General features: G+C 51.2%; 1 protein-coding gene across 1 annotated transcript in view; it reads left to right on the top strand.

Moving 5' to 3' along the window:
- fam234b (family with sequence similarity 234 member B) overlaps positions 1 to 18,275 on the top strand; it is a 50,426-nt gene extending 32,151 nt beyond the window's left edge. Inside the window, exons 8-13 of the mRNA XM_033013607.1 lie at positions 5,910 to 6,059; positions 7,388 to 7,469; positions 8,859 to 9,008; positions 13,906 to 14,023; positions 15,841 to 16,070; positions 17,762 to 18,275. Of these exons, the coding sequence (XP_032869498.1) occupies positions 5,910 to 6,059; positions 7,388 to 7,469; positions 8,859 to 9,008; positions 13,906 to 14,023; positions 15,841 to 16,067 (727 nt within the window). The 3' untranslated portion in view covers positions 16,068 to 16,070; positions 17,762 to 18,275. The remainder of the gene's footprint in view (positions 1 to 5,909; positions 6,060 to 7,387; positions 7,470 to 8,858; positions 9,009 to 13,905; positions 14,024 to 15,840; positions 16,071 to 17,761) is intronic.
- Positions 18,276 to 19,489: the final 1,214 nt, after the last annotated feature.

Genomic DNA, 19,489 nt, shown 5'->3' on the forward strand with positions numbered 1-19,489 from the left:
CACCCTGTACACCAGTACTATCCTACACACCAGGGGCAGTTCTTTTACCAAAGCCAATTAACCTACAAACCTGCACGGCCTTGCAGTGTGGGAGGAAACCAGAACACCCGGAGAAAACCCACATGGTCACAGGGAGAATGTACAAACTCCACACCGACAGCACCCGTAGTCAGGATCAAACCTGGGTGTCTGGCACTGTAAGGAAGCAACTCTACCACTGTGGCACCTTGTACATCTAATCGACAAGAGGGGGGTAGTTTCACTGAGAGACCACCTTGCTGAGCCCAGGGTGGGAAGGGGTCCACTCTGCAATTTACAGTAACCACACACAGAACAGTACAGCACGGGAGCAGGCCCTTCGGCCCACATTGTCTGTGTTGAACATGATGCCAGGTTCAATTGATCTCATCTGCCTGCACATCATCCATATTACCTGCATAACGGTGTAAAAAAAACATATAAACTTCACCCCCCCCCCCCCTCACCTTCAAGCTAATTGTCTTTTCCATTTCTATCCTGAGAGAAAAGTTCTGTGTCGACCATATCTATGGCACACCACACTTTGAGAGTCCTACATCACGGAAATAGGCCCTTCAGCCCAAACTCTCCATGCCGACCAAGATACCCAGCTATGTTAGTCACATTTTTCTGAGTTTGACCCATATCCATCTAAACCTTTCTCATTCATGTACTGCAAATATCTTTGAAATGTTCTTAATATACCTGTCTTCAACCCTGAGGTTAGTGTGTTAGAGTAACCCAACTTTGGTGTTGCAATGATCGAACCCTGGGCCTAGAGTGTCCCAACCTTGGGCCTAGATTGGATTGGATTCAATTTTATTGTCATTGCACTTTTCAGTGCAACGGAATGGTTTAGCCTGCAGTCATAACATAGAATAATAACAAAACAAACACTCAACACAGTTTAAAGTCCCAAAGTCATTGTCTCTTCCCTCCTTGCTCTCCCTCTGCGCCGAGGCAATCCAAGCCTCCGATGTTGTGACCCCGCCGGGTGATGGTGTGCAAGTCCCGCGGCTGAATCCGAGCTCCGCAAACGGGCCGGTTCAAACTCTGCGGCCCGGGGCGGTCGAAGCTGCCGAAGCTGCCGCCCTCCAGTCCAGCGGACGCAGCTGTAGTTGCGGGAGCTCCGGAAAAACAGGTCACCAACCTGTGAGCTCCCGACGATGTCGTCCACTGGCCGGCGGCCAAGCCTCCGAGGCTCCAAAGTCGGGTCGGAAGTTGGGTCGCACCGAAACCACAGCCCCGAAGTCGGCCAGCCTCGCGTTGGTAAGTCCTGGCTCTGTCTCCGGAGCCTCGAGGTCGGACGCAGTTGGAGGCCGCCAGCTCCATGATAGGCCTCAGCGCAGACGGACACGGAGACGGGGGATATGGCAAGAAAGGTCGCATCCCCCCCGATGGAAGAGTCAAAAAACATGTTACACCCACCCCCCCACACATACACAACTAAATAAACCGAAATAAACTAAAAACGGGACAAAATAAAACAAAAAAAGAATAGATAAACGGACTGCAGGCGAGCCGCAGCTGCAAGGCTAGAGTGTCTCAGCCCTGGGGTGAGTGTGTCCCTGGGGTTATTGTGTCCATGGTCTTAGAGTGACCTAACCCCGGGGATGTTATCTCCCAGGGTAAACATAGAAACATAGAAAATAGGTGCAGGAGGAGGCCATTCGGCCCTTCGAGCCAGCACCGCCATTCATTGTGATCATGGCTGATCGTCCCCCTATCAATAACCCGTGCCTGCCTTCTCCCCATATCCCTTGACTCCACTAGCCCCTAGAGCTCTATCTAACTCTCTCTTAAATCCATCCAGTGACTTGGCCTCCACTGCCCTCTGTGGCAGGGAATTCCACAAATTCACAACTCTCTGGGTGAAAAAGTTTTTTCTCACCTCAGTCTTAAATGATCTCCCGTTTATTCTAAGACTGTGGCGGATCTAAGGCAGACGTGCCGATCGTTCAGCTCAGGGTAATCTAACCCAGCCCTGGGGTTAATGTAGTTCATGCTGGGGATAAGCTCACCAAATCCTGGGATGATCACAATGACCCTTCCCCAATCGGTATCCTCACTGTGCCATGACCCCTGGGGACCCCCCCCCCCCACCACCACCACTCATAACCCAAGCTCACTGAAAGAGCAGCCGATGAAGGCTCCATTCAAGGGTGGCGCTGTGGTAGACTTACCGCCTCACAGCGCCAGAGACCCGGGTTCGATCCTGACTACGGGTGCTGTCTGCACGGAGTTTGCACGTTCTCCCTGTGACCTGCGTGCGTTTTCACCGGTTTCCTCCCACGCTCAAGACCTACAGGTTTGTAGGATAATTGAATTTGGTACAATTGTAAATTGACCCTAGTGTGTGAAGGATAGTGTCAATGTGTGGGGATCGCCGGTCGGTACGGACTCGGTGGGCCGAAGGGCCTGTTTCTCTAAACTAAACTGAGTGGATCCAAAGCCAGCAGTCAAATAGCTGGAGCCCTGAACAATACTGCCCTCTGCTGGTCTCTGGGAGCACGTTCAGAGTCCTCAAACTAAATGAGACCGTTTACCAGAGGATGGTTAATTGATAAATGCAGTAAATTCTAGGGACCGTATTAGGCCATTCGGCCCATCAAGTCTATTCTGCCATTCAGTATTGGCTGTTCTATCTTTCCCTCTCAACCCCATTCTACTGCCGCCTCCCCATAGCCCCTGACATCCTTATTAATGTAATCTGTCAATCTCTGCCTTAAAAATACCCAATGACGGACTCCACAGCCGTCTGTGGCAATGAATTCCACAGATTCACCACTCTCCTTCTCATCTCCTTTCTAAACATAGAAAATAGGTGCAGGAGTAGGCCATGCGGCCCTTCGAGACAGCACCACCATTCAATATGATCATGGCTGATCATCCAGAATCAGTACCCAGTTCCTGCTTTCTCCCCATATCCCGAGATTCCATTAGTCCTAAGAGCTAAATCCAACTCTCTCTTGAATACATGAGTAAAGGTACGTCCTTTTACTCTGAGGCTATGACCTTTGGTCCTTGACTCTCCCACTAGTGGAAACATCCTCACCACATCCACTCTATCCAGGCCTTTCACTAGTCGATGTTTCAATTAGATCCCCCCTCATCCTTCTAAACTCCAGTGAGTAGAGGCCCAGTGCCGTCAAACACTCATCGTATATTAACCCTATCATTCCTGGTATTATTCTTGTAAACCTCCCCTGGACCCTCTCCAACACCAGCATATCCGTCCTGACATGTGGCCCAATACTGGTCACGATACCCCAAATGCGGCCTGCCCAGCGCCTTATAAAGCCTCACCTGGTAATGCCGCAGTGTGTGAAGTTCAGGCACCCATTCTCAAGCATTTCCTCAAACACTTGGGGCGCAGCGGTAGAGCTATTGCCTTACAGCATCAGAGACCCAGGTTTGATCCTGACTACGGGTGCTGTCTGTTCGGAGTTTGTACGTTCTCCCCCATGACCTGCGTGGGTTTTCTCCGAGATCTTCAGTTTCCTCCCACACTTCAATGATGTGCATGAAGTTCATTGACTTGGTATAAATGTAAATTGTCCTTAGTGTGTGTAGGATAGTAAGTTAGTTAGTTACTTTAATTTATTGTTACATGTACCGAGGTACAGTGAAAAGCTTTTGTTGCGTGCTATCCAGTCAGCAGAAAGCCATTAAATTATTACAACAGTTTAAGAATAAGGGGTAAGCCATTTAGAACAGAGATGAGGAAAAACTTTTTCACACAGAGGGTTGCGAATCTGTGGAATTCTCTGCCTCAGAAAACAGCGGAGGCCAATTCTATGTATGCTTTCGAGAAAGAGTTGGATAGAGCTCTTAAAGATAGCGGAATCAGGGGATATGGGGAAAAGGCAGGAATGGGGTACTGTGGATGATCAGCCATGATCACAATGAATGGCGGTGCTGGCTTGAAGGGCCGAATGGCCTACTCCTGCACCGATTGTCTAATACAGCCATTATTATAGATACATGATAAAGGGAATAACGTATAGTGCAAGGTAAAGCCAGCAAAGTCCAATCAAGGATAGTCCAAGGGTCACCAAAGAGGTAGATAGTAGTTCAGCACTGCTCTCTGGTTGTGGTAGGATGATTCAGTTGTCTGATAACAGCCTGATATTGTGCGGGGATCGCTGGTCGGCACGGACTCGGTGGGCCAAAGGGCCTGTATCTCTAGAACTAAAACTTCATGTGTGGGGCTGGTAATGTGGCTATTGTGCCACTGTATGTAGCTGTGGTCACTCACACCGCAGCTGACCCGGCCCACCTCCCTTTGCCAGGACTGTCGATTCCCCAGTGCTGCGCTCCGATGATATTTTATACTCTGTCCAAAGCCAGTTTAGAGGGTGTTGTGCTCTCTCAGTCTCCAGTTGTAGAGGACCTGGTGTGTGATAAAGGGAAACAAAAATCAAAATAGTAGCCCCCCCCTCGGTCATGACTGACCATGGGTGATGCATCCTAGTTTGCAGGTGATGTGTGGTCGGATGCAAGCCTGGGCGATGTCATATGGAGGACAGGCTGTGGCCCATGCAGCATGCCCCCCCTCTCCACGTCGCTGATCGATCTAAAGAAACAGCAGGGCCGTTACAGTTTGGCACCAGCGCCGTCGCAGGAGCTGCCAGAGCGAGGTTGTAGACAACGACGAACTGCCTTAGGGGCTCCCACTTCGGATTTTCTTGAGGTTTACTCCTGGAGCCTTTTCCAATGACTGGATATGGCCACAAGGCAGTGGAGATTTTAAATCAGAGTTTTCCCTCTCCTAGATGGACCAGCTTCCCAGGCTGACGAGCTCCATCTTCCCGAGACTTGTGGGGGCGGGAGCGTCTACCTTCCCGTGCAGGTCTATAGAACCTGCCCACTGCACAGAGAAAATAAAATTAAAATGCAGATGATGGAAACCTGAGATAAAAACATAAAGTGCTGCAAATGCTGAGTGGGTGAAGCAGCATCCATGGAGACGTAGAGAGAGAATGTTTGTTTAGTTTATTGTCACGTTTACCGAAGGACAGTGAAAAACTTCTGTCGTGTGCTAACCAGTCAGTGGAAAGACAATACATGATTACAATCGAGCCTTCCACAGTGTACAGATAAAGGGAATAACGTGAGTAACACTTAGTGCAAGGTGAAGCCAGTAAAGTCCGATCAAGGATAGTCCGAGGGTCACCAATGAGGTAGTTAGTAGTTCAGCACTGCTCTCTAGTTGTGGTAGGATGGTTCAGTTGCCTGGTAACAGCTGGGAAGAATCTGTCCCTGAATCTGGAGGTGTACGTTTTCACACTTCTATGCCTTTTGCCCGATGGGAGAGGGGAGAAGAGGGAGTGGCCAGGGTGAGACTTGTCCTTGATTATGCTGCTGCTGGCCTTGCCGAGGCAGAGTGAGGTGCAGATGGAGTCAGTGGAAGGGAGGTTGGTTTGTGGGTAATTTGTACCCTGTGGAGGGGGGAAGGGGGTGATTTGTACGAGGGGGGGTAGAGGTAATTGATACACGTGGAGGGGGGGGGGGGAGGATGTTAGGGAGGACACTGGGAGGATTCAGGTGGTGATGAGGCTGATGGTGATTTGGTGGCGCAGCAGTAGAGTTGCTGCCTCAGAGCGCCAGAGACCCGGGTTCGATCCTGACTACGGGTGCTGTCTGTACAGAGTTTGTACGTTCTCCCCGTGACCATGTGGGTTTTCTCCTGGTGCTCCGGTTTCCTCTCACACTCCAAAGACGTACGGGTTTGTAGGTGAATTGATTTGGAATAATTGTAAATTGTCCCTCGTGTGTGTGTAGGATATGTGTGGGGATCGCTGGGCGGTGCGGACTCGGTGGGCCGAAGGGCCTGTAACCGCGCTGTATCTCTAAACTAAACTTGTGATGATGGTGTTTGTCCCCCCCAGTGGTAACGGCTCTGTGCAGGACGTGCAGGCTGTGGGTAGTCCGGGCGAGGACCCCATGGAGCTGCTGCTCACCACCAAGAACCAGCTGCAGCTGCTGAGGGGCACACAGCTACGCCAAGTGTGGCAGGCGGTCGGCAGCACCATCAATGGGTGAGTACGTACCCGATGGGATGCCCAGCATCGAATGGTAGACCGGACCACCGTACACCACCCCCCCCCACCCAGTCACACACACTCACACCCACAATCCTACCCTTCCCCAAGCTCTTGCCTCCCCGTCCTCGTGCCCCATCCTCTCTTCCTCCATCCCTCTCACCTTCCCTCCCCCCCTCTATCCTGGCCTATCGCGCCCCAGCCCCCATCACCCACCACATTGATTATATCAATTTAATTGTAAATAGTCCCTCGGGTGTTTCACAGAGGAAGAGGACTTAACTTTCTGGTGCCTTTCCCCACAGTGGAAATGTTTTGATTCTGCTGTGGGGGGACGTTTGTGTTGAACTCTATAATATGTTGTGTCCATTTTCTATTTATCTATTTATTTATTTATTTATTTATTTATTTTAAAACCTTTTTCTATGGTTTGCAATGGAACTTATTATTTAATTTATGTGAAGCACTTTGGGGTCAATGCAAGTTGACTTAAAATGTGCTATATAAATAAAGTTTACTTACTAGTGCGTGTAGGATAGTGTTGTGCGTGGATCGCTGGTCGGCACGGACTCGGTGGGCCGAAGGGCCTGTTTTTGCACTGTATCTCTAAACTAAATAGATCATCAGAGACTCTCTCTTGTTGGGGACGGTGTTTACCAGAAACGTCTGAGGCATAATCGACGTCCTCTAGTCACTGGTGCTTCATTATCACGTGCAAACGCTCAGTAATACACGCAGTCCAGTAAAGCAAAGATCCTATAGCGAGCAAGATAGTCCACTCGACGTTGTACAGTCATGGGTAATTTTCGGCCCCATTTCCGTAACCGGCTTCCGTCTCCGCACCAAAGATCCCGTAGCGAAGCAAAGATACTAGTGCGGAGACGGAAGCCGGTTACGGAAACATCCTCGTAAAAATCTAAGTTCTTTGGTAAAAATCTTCTCCTCATTTTCTCCTCAATTATAATTTATTAACACAAACTGTCCCCCCACAACGTTGATTACACGGCGAGAGGGATAACCAAAGTCGGGTCGGGTTACTGAAATGGCCGAAGAAATGGCCCACGTTCCGCTACGTTGCGTACTACACGTCAGCCCATTGGATTTAGGAGGAGTGGACTATCTTGCTTGCTATAGGATCTTTGCAGTAAAGTATAAAGCCAAATTGAAGCAGTATCCCTGATTGGCAAAGTCTACAGATATAGTCCACTGGGAGAGAATGGTGCGGCTCGGCGGCTCCCCCTACAGGCCGCGGCCCACCGTGCCACAGAATGGTTGGCGGCAGAATATTCCCTCCCTCTGTGTAATAAGAATCATTTTCCTTCCAGCGCTCCTGTGGCCGGGTTCTTCAACGACGACAAAGTCCCGGATTTCCTGATCCAGGTGGCCAGTGGGAACGGCACGAGGAAGGTGTGAGCTGGAGACTTGTCTGTTCTGCTTCTTTCAGCTCTGTGTCCCGTGGGGCGGTACGGTGGTGCAGCGGTAGAGTTGCTGCCTCACAGCACCAGGGGCCAGGGTTCGATCCCGACTACAGGCGCTGTCTGTATGGAGTTTGTACGTCCCGTGACCTGCGAGGGTTTTCTCCGGGAAGCTTCAGTTTCAATAGACAATAGGTGCAGGAGTAGGCCATTTGGCTCTTCGAGCCAGCACCACCATTCAATGTGATCATGGCTGATCATCCACAATCATTACCCCGTTCCTGCCTTCTCCCCATATCCCTAGACAACCCCATAGACAACTCTCTGTGTGAAAATAGTGTTTCCTCATCTCCGTTCTAAATGGCTTACCCCTTATTCTTAAACTGTGGCACCTGGTTCTGGACTCCCCCAACATCGGGAACATGTTTCCTGCCTCTAGCGTGTCCAAACCCTTAATAATCTTATATGTTTCAATAAGATTCCCTCTCATCCTAAATTCCAGAGTGTACAAGCCCAGCCGCTCCATTCTCTCAGCATATGACAGTCCCGCCATCCCGGGAATTAACCTTGTTAACCTACGCTGCACTCCCTCAATAGCAAGGTTTCCTCCCACACTCTAAAGACTTTCAAGTTTGTAGGTTAATTGGCTTCCCTAGTGTGTCGGGTAGAACTAGTGTATGGGTGATAGACACAAAAAGCTGGAGTAACTCAGCGGGTCAGGCAGCATCTCTGGAGAGAAGGAACAGGTGATGTTTCAGGTATTGGCCCGAAACATCACCTATTCCTTTTCTCCAAGGATGCTGCCTGACCCGCTGAGTTACTCCAGCATTTTGTGTCTAACTGTGCTGGTGGTGTCAGGCCTAAATGTCGGTGGCTCGAAACGTTCCGTTGAAATAGTGATGTACGAGAGGACACTTTCACTGCTGGGTCTAATGGCAGTGTATTGTATAATAAAAGGTGAAACCAATTGGTTCCAGAGTCTTCGGAAAAACAAAGCACAAAATACCACCGCTCTCTGCGACTCCACTTTACAGGCTCAGTAACTGTACTGGAGTCAGCTTGCTGTCAGCTGTGCTTTAACGCCTGCAATTGAACCTCCAGCTCTTTGCTGGACAGAATGGGACCATTGTCTAACAGTGTAGGAAGGAACTGAAGATGCTGGTTTAAACCGAAGATAGACACAAAAAACTGGAGTGACTCAGCAGGACAGGCAGCATCTCTGGAGAGTAGGAATGGGTGACGTTTCGGGCCGAGACATTTCTTAAGACGTCTCGACCCAAAACGTCGCCCATTGCTTCTCTCCAGAGATGCTGCCTGCCCGCTGAGTTACTGCATCTTTTTGTGTCTATCTTTGTCTAACAGTGTTTTTTGTTTCCAATAGAGTCTGATCATCGATGGGAGCTCGGGCCAGGAGCTGTGGGCCGCGGAGCTGGACTGCCGGAGCCAGGGATCGGAGGCAGCCTCGGTACCCCTGCCTGACGGGAGGTCAGCATTCCTGTTCTGGGCCGGAGAATGCCGAACAAAACCTTCGGTGAGTGGAGGGGAACCATGAGGGAGCGGGCTCCTTGCTTCTGGTGGTCCAAGTCAATCTCCAGTTACCCCCCCATTCCCACACTGACGTTGATCTGTTGTTTCCACACCTTACCCTTCCATATCTCTAGTGTCCCTCTCCGCTGACTCAGTCTGAAGAAAGCTCATAGAAACATAGACAATAGGTGCAGGAGTAGGCCATTCAGCCCTTTGAGCCAGCACCGCCATTCAATATGATCATGGCTGATCATCCAAAATCAGTACCCCGTTCCTGCTTTCTCCCCATATCCCTTGATTCCGTTAGCCCCAAGAGCTAGATCTAACTCTCTCTCGAAAACATCCAGTGAATCGGCCTCCACTGCCTTCTGTGGCAGAGAATTCCACAGATTCACACCCTCTCTGGGTGAAAACGTTTTTCCTCATCTCAGTCCTAAATCAACCTCTTATGTTTCGATATGTTTGTGACTGCTGTGTTTTGATTATCACCGAAACCTGGCTTCACCCGGGGATACCTGATGCTAGCATGCAGCTAGCAGGATGCTTTCTGCTCCGCGGGGACAGGACTATGGACTCCGGTAAGAGCAGGGGAGGGGGCCTCTGTATCTACGTGCATGAGAACTGGTGCAACAACGGGACAATCATAGACAAACATTGTTCCCCTGACCTCGAGTACATGTCTGTAAGATGCCGGACTTTTTTTCTACCGAGAGAACTAACAGTAGTGATTGTCACGGCTGGGTATATTCCACCCGACGCCAATGTAAACACGGCGCTCTCTCTCCTGCTGAACACCATTAACGAACAGCAGCGGGCCCACCCCGAAGGTGTTCACATAATTGCAGGGGACTTTAACAAGGCCAACTTGAAGACTGTACTGCCGAAATTTTATCAACATGTCAAGTGTTCTACTAGAGGGGAGAACACGCTGGATCATGTCTACACCAATATCAAGCACACGTATAGAGCCATTCCCCTCCCCCAACTCGGTCAGTCAGATCATCTCTCCCTCCTGCTCTCCCCAGCCTACACCCCCCTCAGACGCAGTGCCAGGCCCACCATAAAGTCTGTTACAACCTGGCCTGAAAATGCACTCTCCAAACTACAGGACTGCTTCATACAGACAAACTGGGACATATTCGAACACCAGGATCTGGAAACATTCACAGGAACGGTGCTGGACTATATCAAGTTCTGCATCGGAAACGTGACTGTGGACAAAAACATTCGGGTTTTCCCAAACCAGAAACCCTGGATGTCCAGCCAGGTCCGCACACTCCTCAGAGCCCGCGATGCTGCCTTCAGGTCAGGTGACAGAGCTCTGTACAGGGCTGCTCGAGCCCATCTGAAAAGTGGGATTAAAAAAGCCAAGGTGGACCACAAGAGGAGCATAGAGTCCCACTTGTCCAGCAATAATACACGGGAGGTATGGCGGGGCATACAAGACATCACAAACTACAGAGGCTGTGCCACAACGACAGAAGACCTGAGTGCGCCGCTGGCAGAGAAGCTAAATTGCTTCTTTTCCCGCTTTGAAACACCACAACAGCAGCACTCATCTGCTACAGCCCTGCTCCCACCCTCACCTGGCTCCTGTACTACTCCACTCACTGTAAGGGAGCACGATGTCAGACGGGTGCTCCTGGCAGTGAACCCCAAGAAGGCTGCCGGCCCAGATGGAGTACCTGGTAAGGTGCTCAAAGCGTGTGCCCACCAGCTCACCGTCATCTTCACCAGAATCTTCAACCTCTCCCTGGACCAGGCAGTTATTCCGTCCTGCCTAAAATCAGCCACAATCGTCCCAGTGCCGAAGAAGTCTCCCATCACCAGCCTAAATGATTACCGTCCCGTGGCCCTCACTCCGGTAATCACGAAGTGCTTCGAGAGATTGGTCCTCCAGCACATCAAGGACTATCTCCCTCCAGACATCGACCCCCACCAATTCACCTATCGCCCAAACAGATCCACAGAAGACGCCATCACCGTAGCTCTCCACTCTGTGCTGAGCCATCTGGAGCAGAGGCAGAGCTACGTCCGGATGCTCTTTGTGGATTACAGCTCAGCTTTCAATACTATCATTCCGGACATTCTCATCGACAAACTGGTCACTCTCGGCCTCCCCACTCTCACATGTGCCTGGATAAAGGACTTCCTCACCAACCGGCCCCAGACTGTGAGACTCGGCCCCCACCTCTCCTCCACTCGCATGTTGAGTACCGGCTCCCCACAGGGCTGTGTGCTAAGCCCCCTCCTATACTGTCTCTACACCCACGACTGTAGTCCGGCCCACAACAACAACCGCATCGTCAAGTTTGCTGACGACACTACAGTAGTCGGACTCACCTCAAGGGGAGACGAGGCAGCCTACAGAGAGGAAGTCCTGAAGTTGACAGCCTGGTGCTCAGAAAACAACCTGGCTCTGAACACCAAGAAAACAAAGGAGCTCATTGTCGACTTCAGGAGGCACAGCACCGACTTAGCCCCCCTATACATCAACGGCAAGTGTGTGGAGAGGGTCTACACCTTCCGGTTTCTCGGCGTCCTCATCTCCGCTGACATCTCCTGGACAGACATCGAGAAAGCTCAGCAGCGGCTGCACTTCCTGAGGGTCCTCAGGAAGCACAACCTGGACTCCAACCTGCTGCTGACCTTCTACCGCTCGTCCATTGAGAGCCTGCTGACATACTGCATTACAGCATGGTACGGCAGCTGCACCATGGCAGACAGGGAGAGGCTTCAGAGGGTAGTTAGGGCAGCACAGAAGATCATTGGCTGCCCTCTCCCCTCCCTGATGGACATTTACACCTCCCGCTGCCTCAGCAGGGCGAAGAACATCATCAAGGACAGCTCCCATCCTGCGTTTGGCCTGTTCGACCTGCTGCCCTCAGGGAGGCGCTATAGGTGCATCAGAACAAGGACAAACAGTTGCTTTCCAAAAGCCATAACCTCCCTGAACTCACACATGTACTGACTTCACAGCCTAACCCCCGGACTTCCATCTATCCACCTACTGTAATTTGTACTGTAACTGTAATTTTTAATATGTGCAATAACCCATACTGTATATAGGAATCCTATTTATTCACTCTATTCATCCATTGTCTTTTTATAGATATGTATATAGCGCCGCAGAACTGTGCACCTTATCCCCCCCCCCCCCCCCCTTGTTTTGTTTTTTGTTTTTTGCATTAATTACATGTCTGCACTGAGTAGGAGCTGCTTTTAATCTCATTGTACATGTGTATAGTGACGATAAAATGGCATTCTATTCTATTCTATTCTATTCTTAAACTGTGACCCCTGGTTCTGGACTCCCCCAACATCGGGAACATTTTTCCTGTATCTGGCCAGTCCAATCCCTTAAGAATTTTATGTTTCTATAAGATCCCATCTCATCCTTCTAAATTCCAATGAATACAAGCCCATTGTATGTCGTCATATGTCAGCCCCGCCATCCCGGGAGTTCACCCATTCCTTCTATCCAGAGATGTTGCCTGTCCCGCTGAGGTACTCCAGCATTTTGTGTCTGTCTTCAGTTATTCTTGGATGGAGGGGCTTGTTGGGCCTTTCAGCTGATAGTTGAGGGCCGATCATGTCGGTGAATCCGTTGTCAAAGATTGGCCAAAGCGGGTAAGGCCGGCAGGGTCCCTACCTGAAGGTCATAGGTGCTGCCTGTGTGGAGTTTGCACGTTCTCCCTGTGACCCCTTAGGTTTCCTCCAGTCGCTCTGCTCACCTCCCACATCCCAAAGACGTGCAGGTTCGTAGGTTAATTGGCCCTCTGTGCATTGCCCCCCTAGTGTGTAGGGAGCGGATAACATAGAACTAGTGTGAATGGGTCGATCGATGGTCGGCATGGACTCAGTGGGCCGAAGGGCCTGTTTCCACGCTGTATCTCTCAGTTCAATTCAACTCAAAGAAGGGTGTTTGCAACGATTTGGTAGTTTGTCATGCAATTATCATGGGGAGTGTGGGTGGGTCAGCTCCACCGTGGGGAGTGTGGGTAGTGTAGCTCCGCCGTGGGGATTATGTACGAGGCAACTCCACTGTGGGGAGCAGGGGTGGAGCAGCTCCACCGTGGGGAGTGTGGGTGAGGCAATTCCACTGTGGGGAGTGCGGGCGTGGCAGCTCCACTGTGGGGATCGTAGGTAGGGCAGCTCTGCCGTGGGGAGTGAGGGCGTGTCATCTCCACCCTAAGGTGGGCCGCTCTGCTGTGGGGCGCGGCTCCACGGTGGGGAGTGGCACAGGAGAGGAGCTGGTCCCTGCAGGAGGGGGCAGGGAGTAGGAAGAGGAGCAGCCCTTTTGCCTGGGTGAATGACTGATCCCTGTACATGAGCCTCGCGGATGCCTAGTGGCCCTCCCTGGGGAGGGGACGGGTTGGGCCCCCCCTCGCTGGGCCAGAGTCTCTGGTGCCGGATGGCGACCGACATTGGGGACACAGGCAGCATCTCTGGTGAGAAGGAATGGGTGACGTTTCGGGTCGGTCTGAAGAAGGGTCTCGACCCGAAACGTCACCCATTCCTTCTCTCCATTGATGCTGCCTGTCCCGCTGAGTTACTTATTTTGTGTCTATGCTGGTGGGCAGCAGCAGGTCTCTGAGTGGGTCTTGGGAGGTGTGTGACTCTGGGCTCTCATGGCGCAGAAGGGCCTTTTTCCACGCTGTACCTCTAAACTAAAGAAAAACCTAAAAAAATAACCTACAAACCTGTACGTCTTTGGCATGTGGGAGGAAACCAGAGATCTGGGAGAAAACCTACACAGGTGATGGGGAGAACGTGCGAACAGTCGCGCCGCGGTAGAGCTGCTGCCTCACAGCGCCAGGGACCCGGGTTCGACCCTGACTACAGGCTTCGCTGCGCCACTGTGCTGCTCCATAAACATGTTCCTCTCTATTCACTCACAGGCTCCGGGGGGCGACTCTGAGCGGGACGGCCAGTACCGCCTCTACCTCCTGCACCCGGCCTACCCTGGGCTGCTCGTGGAGCTGGCCCGTAGCCCTGGCCCTGTCACCGCATCCGCCAGTGAGTACCGGCATCACCACCAGCCCCACTCGGTCCCAATGGACAATACATTTACAATGTATAGATGCGTGATAAGGGAATAATGTTGTTTAGTGTTAAAGAAGGAACTGCAGATGCTGGAAAATCAAAGGTAGACAAAGGTGCTGGAGAAAGTCAGCGGGTGCAGCAGCATCTATGGAGCGAAGGGAATAGGAGATGTTTCGGGTCGAAACCCTTCTTCAGTTGTTTAGTGCAAGGTAAAGCCAGTAACATCCGATCAAAGATAGTCCGAGGTTCACCAATGAGGTAGATAGTCTGAAGAAGGGTTTCGGCCCGAAACGTTGCCTATTTCCTTCGCTCCATAGATGCTGCTGCACCCGCTGAGTTTCTCCAGCACTTTTGTCTATCTTCGATTTTCCAGCATTTGCACTTCCTTCTTAAATAAATAAATAGATAGTTCTCTAGTTGTGGTAAAATGGTTCAGTTGCCTGATAACTGCTGGGAAGAAACAGAGGGGATATTATTGAAACATAGAAGATTATTAAGGGTTTGGACACGCTAGAGGCAGGAAACGTGTTCCCGATGTTGGGGGAGTCCAGAACCAGGGGCCACAGTTTAAGAATAAGGTGTAAGCCATTTAGAACGGAGACGAGGAATCACTTTTTTACCCAGGGAGTTGTGAATCTGTGGAATTCTCTGCCTCAGAAGGCAGTGGAGGCCAATTCTCTGGATGCTTTCAAGAGAGAGTTAGATAGAGTTCTTAAAGATAGCAGAGTCAGGGAATATGGGGAGAAGGCAGGAACGGGGTACTGAATGTGGATGATCAGCCATGATCACAGTGAATGGCGGTGCTGGCTCGAAGGGCCGAATGGCCTGCACCTATTGTCTATATTGGTGTCATTCGTAACCAACAGGAAATTGAAAAAGTCTCAAGTCTACGGTGAGAAGATGACGATTGTGGGATAGGCCATTGCTGGCCTGAATGGCCCTTGTGTTGCATCAGTGTGTAGACTTTAGAGATTCAGCGCGGAAACAGGCCCTTCGGCCCACCAAGTCCACGGTTTATTGTCACAGGGGTACAGGTGAAAGCTTTTATTGCGTGCTAACCACTCAGCTGAAAGACAATACATGATGACAATCGAGCCATTTACAGTGTATAGATACATGATAATGGAATAACATTTAGTTTAAGGTAAAGTCAGTAAAGCCCGATCAAAGAAAATCTGAGGTAGACATAAATGCTGGAGAAACTCAGCGGGTGAGGCAGCATCTATGGACCGAAGGAATGGGTGAAGTTTAGGGTCGAGACCCTTTCTCAGACTGAAGGTCTGAAATAGGGTCTCGAGCCGAAACTTCACCCATTCCTTCACTCCATAGATGCTGCCTCACCCGCTGAGTTTCTCCAGCATTTATGTCTACCTTCGATTGTTCCAGCATCTGCAGTTCCTTAAAGAAACTGAGAATCTGAGGGTCACCAATGAGGTAGATAGTAGTTCAGGACTGCTCTCTGGTTGTGGTAGGATGATTCAGTTGCCTGATAACAGCTGGGAAGAAACTGCCCCTGAATCTGGAGGTGTGCGTTTTCACATTTCCGTACCTTTTGCCCGATGGGAGAGGGGCGAAGAGGGAGTGGCCGGGGTGCGACTGGTCCTTGTTTATGCTGCTGGCCTTGCCGAGGCAGCGTGAGGTGTAAATGGAGTCAGTGGAAGGGAGGTTGGTTTGTGTGCTGATCGTGGCTGATAGAAAGATCAGCCATGATTGAATGGTAATGTAGACTTGATGGGCCGAATGGCCTAATTCTGCTCCTGTTCCTCTTGAACGTTGACGTTTCCCTACAGCCGGAGTGTGGGAACAAAGGAAGGATGCATTCCATGTCTCCGTGACGACTGACTCCAGCCAAGCCACCCACAGGGGCCGGATGGGGCCGCTGCTGGTCAGCACGGTGGGCCTGAAGTGGGCGATCCTGCACAGCCGGCTGCTGGCTCTGGACGGGACGGACATCAACACCCCGTCCATCAGGAAATCCCTCTCCCAGCTCAGCTTCTGCAAGGACCTTCAGCAGTGAAGGGTGAGCAAAGGGCAGCTCCCACTCACCACCCACCTCCCCCCCTCACCACCACAAACGCCCAGTGCACTTGGGGCACGGGTAGAGTTGCTGCCTCACAGCGCCAGGGACCCAGGTTCGATCCTGACCTCGGGTGCTGTCTGTACGGAGCTTGGGCGTTCTCCCCGTGACCCGCGTGGGTTTTCTCCGGGTGCCCCGGGTGATAGAAAGAGCAACTTCCATCCATGGAGTTCCCTCCGCACCACGGCCAGGGCACCACCACAAACTGCTGGTGCACTGATACGGTACGACTTTATTCATCCCCAGAGGGATATCAGTCTGCCGACAATCACAACACACAAGGTACACAAAAACTCGAAGTTAAAAGTGAAAACAAAATGGAAAAGACAAGCGACTGTTGTCTGGCTGCCGTGTGCACAGCGGCTTCACCGGAACAAATGAACAAACAAACACAGACTTATCCCCTGGGCAGAGGATTCTAAACTAGAGTCCCCACCCCCACACTGGGTCCCCTTCGTTGTCCCACTCTCCCTCACGGCGGTCCCCCCACGCCAGGTCCCCATCGTCTTCCCCTCACGCTCATCGACCGCAAGGCCCCACTGCCACCGAGGCTCCCACCGCCGCCACCTCTGAGGCTCCTTCAACCGAGACAGGCGTCACCGCCCGGCATCACCGCCGTCCCTTGGGAGGCCTGTGGGGCGAGTCAGGCCTACCAGAGCGCGTTCCGGTCGTTGTTCTCAAAGATCCTACAGCAAGCAAGATAGACCACTCGATGAAAATGGGCAGATTCATGGGTAATTTTAGGCCCCATTTCCGTAACCGGCTTCCGTCTCGGCACCAAAGATCCCATAGCAGAGCAAAGATACTAGTGCGGAGACGGAAGCCGGTTAAGGAAACATCCTCGTAAAAATCAAAGTTATTTGGTAAAAATCTTCTCCTGATTTTCAGAATTTTAATATATTAACACAAACTGTTCCTCCGCAACGTTGATTACACTGTGGGTCGGGTCGGGTCGGGTTACTGAAATGGATGAAAAAAGGGCCCACGTTCCGCTACCTATTTCTGTTGCTTATCTCTTGCCGTTTGAGTGGCGCAGCGGTAGAGTTGCTGCCTCACAGCGCCAGAGACCCGGGTTCGATCCCGACCTCGGGTGCTGTCTGTACGGAGCTGGTACGTTCTTCCCATGACCAGCGTGGGTTTTCTCCGGGTGCCCCGCTCCGTTGCGTCAGCCCATTGCATTTAGCAGGAGTGATCTATCTTGCTCTGCTATAGGATCTTTGGTTGTTCTGGTCGGTGGCACTGTTGTTCGGCGGGTGGATCGGGCGCGCGCGGCTCCCCGGGACACAATCACCCCCTCCCTTACCTGCTTCCACACCATCAACCCCACTATAACTACCCCCCCACCCTTCCCCTTACTCCATCTACCTATTTCTGTTGCTTATCTCTTGCCATTTGGGTGGCGCAGCGGTAGAGTTGCTGCCTCACAGCGCCAGAGTCCCGGGTTCGATCCCAACCTCGGGTGCTGCCTTTACGAAGCTGGTACGCTCTCCCCGTGACCAGCGTGGGTTTTCTCCGAGTGCCCCGGTTTCCTCCCACGTTGCGGCAGACCGTAAATATCGAGCGGGCTGGTTCAATCTCCGTTAACTTTATGTGTTTCACCCTGACAGTAAAATGGCTCCTTCTCTCTTCACCAGGGTCTGAACTCATCCCTTCAGCAGAATCCAACGTTTGTATCCGTCGCCGTTTTACGCTGCGTTCCCCTCCCTCCACGCTGCTTCCCGTGAAGTTCCGGCCCGTTCCCCGCGGGCAACATCCGCATCCTAGGCCGATCCGACAGCCAGCCTAACGGGAAGACCGTGCCGGAGATGAAGGTAACGCAGCGGCTGGTGGGAGAGGGCGCTCCGGGAGCTCAGCATTCCCTGCTCCCAGGGAATCCCATTCCCTCTACCCCTCGCCCTCTGCCGCCTCTCCTCACCCCTGCCCGCCCCCTCGTGCCAGCCTCGTCTCAGAGGGCACTGTCGCCGCCAGCGTTCAACCTATGGAGGACATGCTTCTCTGGGGACTATTTCCACCCAGCATTGTTTACATGGTGTGTCGGAACAAGGAACTGCAAATGCTGGTTTACAAACAAAAGTGCTGGAGGAACTCAGCAGGTCAGGCAGCATCTCTGGAGAACATGGACAGGTGACGTTTCGGTTTGAGACCTCCATCAGTCTGATTGTAAGAGGGGGAGGGGGGAGGCAAAGCATGAAGGGAGGTGGGGCAGGACAAAGTGTAGCAATGTTACAACATTTTGAGATTTAAAAAATCAAGCCTGTAATTTATCCCATCAGATAAAGCATAAAAATAAGTTTAATTTGACACCTAATTCACTTTCATATCTCCAGTATTAAAAAGGTTATGGCCATTTTCATACTCGGAAATTAGCATCTTGATCCCTATTGCTTTTCCATTGACTTAACACAATAGCTGTGATCGAGGACAGTCAAATGGCCATAACCTTCTTAAAAATTAAGAGAACTGAAAGAAATGTTCAGTTATTGTAGATTGAAGCATTCTGAGACAAATATGAAACAATCTTACTTAGATGACTTGAAATTAAAGCATATAATTAGCTGGGCTTTGTGTGCAGTCCAGCACCCGGGCCAACTCATCATTCACCCAGCCACGGACGAGTCGGTCAACGAATTGCCGTCGGGAATTTGTCCCTTATTTTGACCTTTTGTCCCTTATTTGGGAGTGAGAAAGTTGGCCACCCTAGTTGGGGGTGTGTGGTGGGGTGGGGTGGGGTGGGGGTGCATTGGGACACGGTGCTGTGGGAGGGTGTATAGGGGTGGGGTGGGGGTGGCGGGAATGGATGGAGCCTCTTACCCGGATCAGTGGGCCTGGTGTTCGATGGTTCAGCCACACATGGTGCCAGTGCCTCGGCCCCAGTGCCCACTGGCACTGCTGTACACACTGGAACACTGTGACAGATCGCGGCGCCACAGTTGCTACCCGACCTGCTGAGTCTTGCCTGCGCTCTCAGCTTCCATTCAGAATCCCATCAGCTGTAGATGTTGCTTTTTGAAGTCATTATAAAGTGGACCCTGTCATTGAATATATTAATGTGAACCTGTGTTGATGAATGTATGAAAATATGCTGTGAACTAATTATATGTATATATTGACATAAATTATGAAAGGGTGGATATACCCTGAACCAGTAGAGATGCAGCTTACAATTGTATTATTATTATTACATGTCTGTGTGTTCACAATATTTACTTCCATAGGATCGTTTTTGATCAAATCTGCTACATAGCCCAGCCGTCAATACTCTTTGTGTGGGAAGGAACTGCAGATGCTGGTTTACACTGAAGATAGAGACAAAATGCTGGAGTACTGTAACTCAGCGTGACAGGCAGGATCTCTAGAGGGTC

Source organism: Amblyraja radiata, chromosome 38 (assembly GCF_010909765.2).
Source record: "Amblyraja radiata isolate CabotCenter1 chromosome 38, sAmbRad1.1.pri, whole genome shotgun sequence".
NCBI classification, from domain to species: domain Eukaryota; kingdom Metazoa; phylum Chordata; class Chondrichthyes; order Rajiformes; family Rajidae; genus Amblyraja; species Amblyraja radiata.